This window comes from Symsagittifera roscoffensis, chromosome 9, assembly GCF_963678635.1.
Source record: "Symsagittifera roscoffensis chromosome 9, txSymRosc1.1, whole genome shotgun sequence".
NCBI lineage: Eukaryota > Metazoa > Xenacoelomorpha > Acoela > Convolutidae > Symsagittifera > Symsagittifera roscoffensis.
In genome coordinates this window covers 13,370,554-13,382,711 of record NC_087070.1, presented here as the reverse complement: position 1 = coordinate 13,382,711, position 12,158 = coordinate 13,370,554, and the positions used below count along the sequence as shown (strand labels likewise).

The 12,158-nt window shown below is 36.0% G+C and overlaps 1 protein-coding gene across 1 annotated transcript; it reads left to right on the top strand.

Annotated features, from left to right (window-relative positions):
• Positions 1-7,400: 7,400 nt before the first annotated feature.
• Positions 7,401-10,952, top strand: LOC134854463 (uncharacterized). The gene is made up of 3 exons (XM_063870720.1): positions 7,401-8,057; positions 8,209-8,566; positions 9,491-10,952. Exons 1-3 carry the CDS (start codon positions 7,743-7,745, stop codon positions 10,615-10,617), a joined length of 1,800 nt encoding a protein of 599 aa, XP_063726790.1. The 5' UTR covers positions 7,401-7,742; the 3' UTR covers positions 10,618-10,952.
• Positions 10,953-12,158: the final 1,206 nt, after the last annotated feature.

Here is a 12,158-nt window from a genome sequence, read left to right as displayed (position 1 = left end):
CATTCGGTATGTCAAACAGCCGAAACAAAAGTGTTGCAAACATCTTAAAAACAACTTTGCTAGGGCAAACATCCGACATTTTCTAAAATTCAGGGCTTCCTCTTAGCGGCTTTTCTGGCCAAGGAACTCACATCGATTTATTGTTTCACTGAGCTTCTTAACGGGTACCGTGTAAACATTCGGTATGTCAAACAGCCGAAACAAAAGTGTTGCAAACATCTTAAAAACAACTTTGCTAGGGCAAAAATCCGACATTTTCTAAAATTCAGGGCTACCTCTTAGCGGCTTTTCTGGCCAAGGAACTCACATCGATTTATTGTTTCACTGAGCTTCTTAACGGGTACCGTGTAAACATTCGGTATGTCAAACAGCCGAAACAAAAGTGTTGCAAACATCTTAAAAACAACTTTGCTAGGGCAAAAATCCGACATTTTCTAAAATTCAGGGCTACCTCTTAGCGGCTTTTCTGGCCAAGGAACTCACATCGAATTATTGTTTCACTGAGCTTCTTAACGGGTACCGTGTAAACATCCGGTATGTCAAACAGCCGAAACAAAAGTGTTGCAAACATCCTAAAAACAACTTTGCTAGGGCAAACATCCGACATTTTCTAAAATTTAGGGCAAAGATCCGATTTCTACCGTTCGTTTACAGATGCTATAGCGGTTGAATGAATGCGTGCAAAAACCGAGAATCGACTTAGCTAGAATTAGATAATTGAACTACGTCTTGTTTTTGAAATTCTAACGTCATAATATATATATTATTGTTCCGAGCAATCGTAATGGGGTGGAACTTCGACGTAAAAATTGGTACCGCAAATGATTATTGATCTCGGTTGATTGTTACATCATTTAAAGGCCCTTTCAGTCTTGATTCGAACGACATTAACAAGTTTCCAAAAAAAAGTTCCCAGTCTCGAGAAAAAACTGGTTTGAAAAGTTGGTTTTCGTGACTTGGCAATTTCTTTGCAAAAAAATGCCAAACAAAAAAGAATCTTGTGCAAAAAAGAAAAAAAAATCATTTTTTTGAATTTATTTGTTCATTTTTTGTTTCTTACTTTTTTCTGAAATCAAGTGTTGTCGATTATGTCTTATTTACAAATAAAAAACGCAGACAAAAAACGACACTAATTTGAAAAGCATAATAGCTTGAAGATTATTTTGTAGTTTTTATGAATATGGTCGGAAATTTCTCTGCTACTTGCACAGCATCCGGCTATCTTTGTTATTCTATGAAATCGGATGTTTGACAACGCAGATGTCTGACTTATCGAATAATTGTTCTAGGCTCATACAAGACATATTGAACCTGATGCTTTAATTAGGTTCTTTTTCATAAAAGGGTTGTGATGGAAACAGTATCTATCATATGTGATTTAAATCTAACAAAACTGTCGCAATAAACTTGAAAACTCAAGATCATTTACATCAAAACAAAAAGCAAATGAGGGATAAAAGGCAAAATGTTTAAAAAACCAATAATAATGGTTACTAGCGTCTTTTTGGAGGTTTTTTTCACAGAACAAAACCGGCCTGTTTTGTTGGCATATAAATTTTAACACTTCTCACAAAACTGCCATATTGAAATTTTTTTCCAGTTTTTTTACTCTGTTCTTTCAAAAAAGTCACGGAATACTTGTCCATATTTCAACTGGCCTTTTTATGGTTTTCGTATATTTCATCTCAAGGCTATCAACACCCTTAGCGCGAAATTGAAAGGATTTGGGCAAACTTATGAGCCTGATTGAATCGCCGCTTATGCGTTAAAAGCAAAATTAAATAGCACATAATAGCATGAAGTACTCGCACACCAGTGACAATATTTTCGTTAAGTTGTGGGGATTGAAAACATGGCAAAATGAAAACATTCGAAAAAAAACTGTGATTTATTTCGTGCTATTAACGCATAAGCGGCGATTAAATCAGACTCATAACTTGCCAAGATGAAATGAGTCGAGCTATTTAGAAGTAATTTTACCCTTGTGAAAGCTAAATATGTCAAGTTTTACCGCACACAGCGTGTGGGGGAAGATTTGATAAGAACTGAAAAACTTGCATAGGTTTTTTTTCTTTATAATTTATAAACTTTTCAGAACAAAGATTTGTTTAGAGAGCTACAAGGCAGTTGGGCCATGCAAAGCTTCACCCTGGTACAGACAGTCTTGCAGAAAATGAGTTTGACTTTGGCTGTAACTGAATTTTGAAGTCTATTTTCCGCTTTGATTTTTTCTATCAAAGCCTTTAGTTACTCATAGGTTTCAAATTTGCGTTTCTTATAGTTTAGTCGTTTTGAAATTTGATTATGGGAAACGAGCGATGATAGCCCAAAAAAGGAAATTGAAGGTATCAAAATATATTTGAAACACAGTTAAGAACCAATTTGACATTAAAATGATGATGTTTTCATCAAATTAAGTTTCTTGAATTTCGACTTTTTCGCAAAGCATGGAAAGTTCTCATAGTTTTTTAATACTTTTTCATTACGTATGAAAGAATGATCAAATTTAAGCTGTCTATTTTTTATATTTTAGATCTGGCAGCAGTATTTTATGGTGCTTCATTGCAAAATTTGGTTTTTGATTAAAAAATTTTCTCATAAAAGCCAAACACCTGATTGTATCAGGATGAAATCTTGAAAGTTTTCATTGCCGTTTAAAGTAAATTAAAAGTTTATCAAAAAATGTTTTTGTTAATTTTAAACGGTTTCCGACTATTTGTACCAGCAAGCAGTTCTAAGTAAACCGTGATTTTCTTAAGTCTCATTACGCAATACTTCGGCGAATTAGTTCATCTTTTTGTTTTAGAAAAGTTTTTGTTACCTTTATTGACACCTACGTCGCTTATCGCGTTCTAACAAAACTTGTAAGAAGCGCGCGTTAGTTATTCCATATTTGCATATTGGCCTTTTTTGAGCTTCCAAGCTTTTGCAAAAGGATAATCGCAAGAGAAATATCTGTTCAATATTTAGCTCGGGATATCAAAATTTTAAAGTTATATGCATATCATTTTCAAAATTGATACGTTAGCGAAGAAAGCCCTTTCAAAAAATTTGGGCATGGAATCTTAATGTCAAAGGATTACATAAAAAACTGAACCGAAACAAATTGAAAATATCTAATAAATTTACGGATAACTGGCTGCTATGCAGGTAGCTCTGAATAGATAGATCTCCGTGAATAACGTGAAAAATTAAAAAAAGAAAATTTTCTCAACTTCTTGTTTTTTCTTTTATTACAAAATAGGGGCAATTGAATGAAGTAGAAAAATACAGAATGAGAACTAGTTATAGCTAAAACTGCATAAAAAAATTAAGAAAAAATTAAATAATTTGCCATCCAAATTCATAAGCAAACCTGAAAAATTAAAAACTTCGGACTATTTTTTTCGACAAAGACCTATATATATTTTAAACAAAGATCGAATCTGGATCACGGCTAATATGGCTTTGAAATGATAGCATACTTGACGCCCAATGAGTTTCTTTAGAGTATTCGAAACGTTTCAAAAAACCCATCCTACGCAATAGTTCTTTTCCTTCACTTTGTAAGAAGGTCTGAACAAAAATGAAAATTTTCGGATGCGAGAACCACATTCTGCTTAAGATAAATAACGCGAAACTATTTTTTCCACACATAGGTCAAGCTTCGCATCGATTGCGATTCATTGCTCAAACAGCATGGTAACCTAACCGACAGAAAATGAGACAGAACCATCTTCTTTTTCTCATCAAACGACTCAAAATCAGGTCGTTTAGCCAATGAAATTAGGCCAATTTTTTTTAGCCCAATAAAGAAAAAATCTAATGAAATCGTAAAAGGTTGAATGAACTGAATCAAAAAATTGCTTTTTGACATATTATACAGTTTTAACAATATAAACTGATATGTGCAAATTCAGCATTGTTTGACCAAAAACAAAAAAACGAGACTAACTTAATTGCTGATGCTTGCAGATTCGAGAAGAATAGTACAACCAAAAAACCCATGTTATTGGTAGAACCATCCTACAAATGTCGAAATATCACAATTTTGCAAAACTTGAAGACTTGCAGGAAGAAAAATTTCGACAGAAAGTTTTTGACTGAATTGAGAGAAACCGACGAATCAAATCAAGAAATAATCAACGATTTGTTAAAAAATTCTAATTTTAAGGGTTTCATTCTACTAGGATATCATCAAATTAGGTTATCGCTCATAAGGAAACCGAACAATTGATTGTGATTAGGCAAAAAACATAGTGAAAATTGACGGTTTTTTGGCAAAAGTTTTGGATAGTCAACTTTTTGTAATTGATACCAGCGTTTTACCAAGTTATGCAATTTTTGCAGCCGCACGTTCTCTGAATTATCTCCAATAAAACAAAATTTTACTTTCTGATGGGACTTTTAGATGGGAAAATCTGGATGGAATTATGACTACATACTGTTACCCAAAATGTTCATGAAATTCTTTTAAAAAAAATTCGCCAAAAATTATCATGTCAGATTTTGATACTGGATTTATTGCTGCTGTCAAAAATACTTTTGGGAATCGAACAATTCGTAAAGAATGTGATTTCTATTCTACTAAAACAATTTACAAAAAAATTCAAGTGGTTAGTCCCGTTACGGTTTACCAGAAAATTTCTCTACAATGTTCCAAGTAATTTTTCTCCGCGAAAACACTATCCGGGAACAATTTTTGTGCAGCTGCGGTATGTGTAATTTATCCATGAACCGACTCAATGTTCGACTAAGTGAAACGTAAGAACAGCCCAAAAAATTTGCAAGCAACTAACGTCTGTGAGGACTGAAATTCTACTTGGAATAGAGAAAATGGCTGAGTGCGACCTTCAATTTGGACCGTACGTTTTTCCCTGAAAAAAACGCGAGAAAAAATCCAACATTTACTTCAAACGAATTGAAAGAAGTGATATTCCACCTCTAAAGCAAATGAAACGGCAAGAAAAAATTTCAAAATCAACCTTTTTAAAAATTTGAACGAAAACTCTCATTGACTTGAAAATTTTATGGAATAAAAGGGGCACTGCATGCCAGAACTTAGAAAAACATTATGATTATACGACTTTTTTTGTTTTTTTTTAGGTTTGTGTTGTACTGCATATAATTGAAAAACGCATAAAAATTTAGTGAAACAAAATTTTCGTTTGTCTCGATAAAATATAGCTAAGGGCCAGCTACAATTTGACGCATGTGTTTAATACTTTTTGAAAAGTTTTTGTAGAAAAGTTTTTCGCAACCGGCTCTTTCGATTGAATCCTTAATCTCATGGCTCCTACAAAACGGTCAAAAAATCAAAATCTTCGCTTTTCGAAAACCGCAGTTTTTTTTCTGCAAAAGTATGAGGCCACTTTGGCAGAAAATAAATTTCAAAACCCGGTTTTTCGATTGATAACTTAACCTGAGTTTCAAAAAACAGTCAACAAATCAAAAGTTTGACTTTTCAGAGAATCATAGTTCTAAGTGAAAATTTTTTGGGCAGAGCTGCTTAAGGAGAAACAATTAACGCAGCCTATAATTTCGATTGAGCGAAGAAACACAGATTTTGGAAGGCAGTTCTCGATAAAAAGCAAAAACTTCGAAAAACGATCAACAAATCAAATTTTTGCCTTTTCCGAGGGCCATAATTTTTCATATGCAAAAAAAACTTTCACAACATGTTCTTTGGCTTGAACGCAAAACCTAAAATATGAATGAATAGTTTTCAAGAAATGGTCAAAAAATTTGACCTTTCCGAGGGTGATAACGCTTTGTGTCAGAAATTTTCAAGCAGCCGCTCATGTAGCGGATCTTCCTACTACTTGTTATCTCCATTAAACGCACATGCTTAGATTTGAGAAGACAGTTTTATAAAAATCGAAAAAAATTTAAAATTTGGGGAACACTTTCCTTCACAGACATTTTTGAAGACAGTAGACAGAGGGGTAAAGTTTAAAAAGACTAGGGGAGAATGCAGGCGCCCAGAGATTTTCCACTGATAGTCGTTTTTCGAAACTAAATTTTCTGCAAAAAAAAATGTTTTCCAAAAGGTCTATATATATAATAAAAAACCCCAGCCTCATACATTTTTATCATAACTATTTCATCAACTAGGTTTTCTGAGAAAACATGCCAAGCAAAACATACGAATCAACGGAACAAAACTTACGAAGCTAAAACAAAGAGAACAAACTTTTAGCAGACACCAGTTGAGTCGCAAAAAATGTATTTTATAAAAAACTTTAAAAATTTCAAGTCCCACCTGAAACTACAATGAAACAAAAAATCCGTGATGCAGCGACTAAGCCGATAAAACTTGAGCAGATGAACGAAAGTTTGTCAAATCAGCTTTTACCGGAATTTTTTTTTCAATTGCATACACACTGAAAAAGCCCACCGACCCTTAGATTATAAAGGCCACGGCGTTACCTCTAGGCCAAGGGCGAAGTAAACGTCAAACAGTTAAGAATCAAAATTAAAGCCAGTTAAAAAATTGTAGGAAAAGTTGTTAACTGGAAAAAAGTCAAATTCCCGATTACAAGACCCTTACTTGTGCAAGTGTAACCATATAAAAATCCTTGCACTCTCTGGTGCTTTTATATGAAATAAAAATTATTGCTACAAGGCAACATGTTTTTTCTTGTTATGTTATATAACCATTGCGTAATATTGTACACTAGATTCTTATACAATCAGTTCTGCAACTGCATAAGTATATTGAAACAATAAAGTGTCCCCTCTCTCTCTCTCTCAAAAGGAAAAAATGACAGAAGTTAAAAACTTGCATACATTTTTGAATTTGGTGGAGCCATTCGGCCGAGGAGTACTGTAATTTTTCTCTCGTTTATTCAAGAGTTGAACTACCTGTCGACTTTTTTTAGTTCTGCTTTTACCATGTTGGTTTTGAGAGCTCTCTCAAGCTCTAGAAAAAAATCTGAACTTTTTGAAAACTTCATCTTCCTAAATTGGATAGCGCTAGAATTGCGCCAAAATGTCAACGTATCCAAATAAAATTCAATCTTCTCAGGAATGGGTATCATTTGATTAGTAATAAAAGAGCGCCTCCTCCTCCTCCGACACTGAATTCACCACAACCTGCGCATACTCTAATCACAACCTTTCACAGATGAATCCGTGAAGCGCCAGATTTCTGGTGAAAATATATTCGCCAGCACAACAAACCCTTGCTGTTTCATGAAATGTAGTACAGCTGTTTTAGGAAGTTTCGTAGGTTCACAAGGAACATGCAAATTTGAGAATACCATTGAGCTTTGAAAAAAAATACATTGAGTGGCCTAAAATTTTATTTCGATCCTCTTGAGTGATTTGCAAAAGTATTGACGAAATAAATACAGAATTCTCTTTTTAGAAAGACAAGATACGTTAATAAACAAGTAACACATGTTAGAAAGACCAACTAAGAAGCACAAACGCGTGAAGCAGTTCAACATATGCTTCCGAAATCAGTGGATGGAAAATCGGAGACTTTTCGGCAAACATTGAACGCCAAATTATTTCCCGTTTAGATAGTTTTTTTTGTCGAACCTTAACATATATAAAAACATTCAGAACACGAAATTAGACAAAATTGGGTTCAGAAGAAGTCGCCAGTGGAAACTCATCCTCGTCTTGTAACTCCTTGTAACCAAGAATACCCCAATGTTATTTTAATACAAACGACAGTCATAAATTTTAATTTAAATAGTTTCGTTTTCAACTGAAACAAAAACGATTTAGAAGAGTTCCTTTTCTTAACCTTTTCGATGACTGACTACAAGACTTTCAAGAACCCTGACCAATCCCTACCTGGCGGCGGTGCTCTACGGAAGGCACGCACCAGCAGCGGCGGCTGGAAGTTCTCTCTGTCATGGCTCAACCTCACCTACAAAGTGAAGGCAAAGGGGGGCTACAAGACCCTTCTGGACGGGCTAAATGGCCACGTGGAACCAGGGGGCATGTTGGCCATTATGGGCCCCTCGGGGTGTGGGAAGACGACTCTGATGAACTTGTTAGCCGACCGAGTGTCCTCAGGGGTGATTGAAGGAGAGATTTTAGTCGATGGGTCGCCCAGAACTAAGGTAACAAGCTTGTGTGCAAAGCGTCGATAATTGAAATTTTGAAACCTCTTCTTTTCAAAAAGGAAAAGAATTTTCTGCAACTGGTTTTAGATTAGAGCATAGATGTTTTAATCGACATATTTCAAAATCTGATAGCAATGCTAATTTTCAGGACTTCCGCTTCAAAGCCTCGTACGTGGCCCAGGAAAACGCACTGATGGACGTGTTCACAGTGCGAGAAACAATCGAGTTCACAGCAGACTTGGCGCTTCCTAGTTCGGTTCCGAAGAGTGAGAAACGAGAGCGAGTGGACGAGATCATAGACATCATGGGGCTTCGGTCGTGTGAAGACACCCGAGTGGGGGGCATGTTGTTCAAGGGCATTTCTGGGGGACAGGCGAAGCGGTTGAGCATGGCGCTGTCCTTGATTACGGACCCCTGCATTATTATGCTGGATGAGCCTACTAGTGGACTGGATAGCTCGGCTACTATCAACGTCATGCAAGCTATCAAGGATCTGGCTAGCCAACGTAAGCATACTTGCAAACTTAATATTGAATGTGTTCTCTGCGATAAGCGAAGGCTCTATCAAAGGCTATCCAGCCTGTCTAAGAAAAGTCTGTTTTTCTCATTTGCTCACAATCTAGAGTGAGTTGAAGTTGAGCGAAGCTTTTTTTGCGGCTTAAAGTCGTTTTTTTTTGCGTATAGAACTGTCAGCTGTTGCTTGGTACAACTATTGCAACCGAAACTGGTCCAGTTGTGTTAGATCTGAAGCTAGAGGTCAAGTGAGAGCTCGTCCTCCTCATACACTATCATTTCCATGGCAGGGGATCGAACACTCGATCTGACGTTCTCATAGTTAACGCCTTACCACTATGCTTTACCAAAGGCCTCAGGGTTTTTGATTGAAACCTTGTTATTTCATGTTTTGGACTCAAGATGCTCTGATATACAAAATTAAAAAAAACTAAACTTATTTCAAACTTGGTCAAAAATATACTTCTGATAACACTTAAAGCACAAAGACTGACAAGCTTGTCATACAGAAACAAAAATTCCAAGACTTTCACGCAAGAACCTACTTTTTTAAAGTCATTGCGGCTCAGTGAACAAAAATAAAAATAATTGTCGTTTCCGCGATTCGCAAAGGATCTATGAAAGGCTATGGAGCCTGTCTAAGCATAGTCCATTTTTCTTATTTCCCCACATTGAGCTATTTTGTTGAGCGCAGCTCGTTTTTTTTGCGACTCAAGGCCGTGATTTTTATGTCCGGGTATTTTTATACATTCAAAGCCACACAATTTTTTTGGTAATTGAGAACTTGATTCAGTGGTAAGGTCTAGTCGTTAACGTACGTGATTGAAATAAACTGAACTATTAATTTTTCAATCAGTTTTCTCAATTTTTGTTTTCCATTTTGAATGTCAACTTGGATGATCAATTTGGTTTTGCAGACAAGACAGTTATCTACAGCATACACCAGCCCTCCTCTGAAGTGTTCGCCATGTTCGACTCCCTTCTGCTTCTCACAGCCGGAAAGACCATCTACTACGGCAAGGCCTCCGAGTCCATCGACTTCTTCACCCAGCAAGGCTTCCAGTGTCCGGCCTACTCCAACCCCGCAGACTACTTCCTCACAATCGTCAACACCGACTTCGACGGCCACGGAGACATAAATGCACTGGCTGAAGCGTACGAGTTGAGCTCCAAGAACGATGACGTCAAACGACTCGTCCAGAAAGCGAAGGAAAACCAGAGCGGCAACCCTACTAAGGGGTTCATTAAGTACAAAGCAAACTGGTTCGCCCAGTGTTACTACCTGGCGAAACGCCTAACAATCAATTCACTGCTAAATCCAGCAATTATCTGGGTCCGGGTTATTATGTACTTTCTGGTTTCGGTCACGATTGGAGGTCTGTTTTTCGACTTTGACGAAGACGCGCCAACTGCCGATGACTCAATTGCAGCATTACTCTTCTTTGTTCAGACTTTCTTTATTTTTCTGTCCTTCGGCGCTCTGCCCTATTTCATCACCCAACGACCTGTATTTGTGCGCGAAAGGTCAAACGGGTTGATAGACGTTCTCCCCTTTGTGATCGGAAACTTCATTAGCGTCATTCCTCCAATAGGGGTGTTCGCGGTTGAAGCTACAGGTATAACGTATCTAATGGTGGGGCTTAACGGGTACAAATGGTACTTGTGCATCATCTTTCTGGATCTAATAATCGCCGAGTCAGTTATAAACATAGTGAGTGCTATTACAACTGATTACGTAGTGGCCATTGTAGTATGTGCCAACTACAATGGGTTGATGTCGCTGTCTCAGGGCTTCCTGGTTCCCTACAGTGAAATGCCCCTCTTCTTCCAGATATTCAACAAGATCGGATACACCAAGTATGGTTACGAGAGTCTCATGTTCAACCACTTCAGCCGAGAGCCGAATGGAACCCAAGTGCTCATTGGCTACGAGATGGACGATGTCGTGCTCGAGGATTACGCCCTCCTTTTCCTCGCATTTATTTTCGCCCATCAGTTCATATTCTTCGTCCTTATTTTCTTCTTCCACACTGGAAAACAGTGATTATTTATGGTCAGTTTCAACCACCCTGGTATTGGCAGTTTAGACCCATAAGATATAAATACAAAAATATCATCATGCGTTATTGGAAATAGTAAAATTAGGTGGCGGAGAATATATTTTGGAAAAAATTGAATCGATTGGCTGCGAATTTAATAACAAAAACAAATACCTGATGGAACAATAGGTTGTTGCTGAGGAGGAAACAAAGAGTGTTCACATCACAATTCAGTTTGCAAAATAAAAAAAATGGAATAACTCAATTTTTGTCGACTTTGATACGCTTATGGGATAGAATAAAAACTAGCTGCGAAGAAACTACTATGCTGATTTAGACTATCCGGACAAAATGAACAAACTTGACTGTTCAAACACGTTTGTCTCAAATTGGGTTAAGATAAGACGAAAAGTAAAAAGAACAAAAGTTGCTTAGAATTTCATTAGAATTAAAGTTTTGAACAAAAATTTTACCTCAAAAATGGGTCATTTTGACTTTTTTCAACTATCCAAGAATTACGCTGAAACTTCTGTGTTAATTGATGATGAAAATAAATCACAAGAAATCTCCTACACTGACCAACAAAGTTCCAAAAAAGTTAAAGCTCCAAAAATCAAAGTTAGTTGTTCAAAATTTGTTTTTAAGCAAAGATTTTGGGTTTTATATAATAAAATTACATCTCTTGACAGTCAAGCAAAAACATTTTCTCTTATACAGGTTCTTTTGAAATTTAATTTTTCTGGAACTTTGTTCGGCTGTGTACAAGGCTTCGTGTGATATATATTGATCATCAATTAACAAAGAAGTTTCAGCGTAATTCTTGATTAATTGAAAAAAAAACCAAAACGACCCATTTTTGGGGTAAATTTTTCGTTGAGAGTTTTGGAGAAACAATTGCATCATTGTAATTCTGATGAAAATCTAAGCATCTATTGATCTCTTTACTTTTTGTTTTTATTTTAACCCAAATTGAGAAAATTGCGATTGATAATTCAAGTTTTGTTAGTTTTGTCCGGATAAATTTAACCAGCACCGTGCATAAAAAACCTATCTCAGTGTATAAAAATACAAAAAATGCCGGTTGCTGAGCATATCGCGTTTAAGTTTTTACGTTTTTGATGTTCCGTTTTGATTTCTTTTCAAGAATGATAGGAATTATTTTATTTGTTTGCAATTATCTTTGCGTCATGAAAAGCACAAAATAACTTAGATATATAAATGTATCCTTGTCAAAAATGAAAAAACCCGACAATTTTTTTAAATCAACAGCCTACCTAATTTAAGTCTAATGAAAAACTTCATGCCAATTTTTACAATACTAGTCAGGCTGAATCTGAAGCACAATTGAAAGAAAATACAGTGCTGATGTAAATTAAAAGGACACAACGAACAATATTGAAAACTTGAAACGTCTTTTTCTAAGATTCAGTTAGGATCAGACAAAAAAGAAAGAGAACAAAATTTGCTTAGAACTTAACCAGAATTATTATGGTTTAGTTTTTCGCGAAATTTTGAGCAAAATTTTACACTTAAAATTAGGTCATTT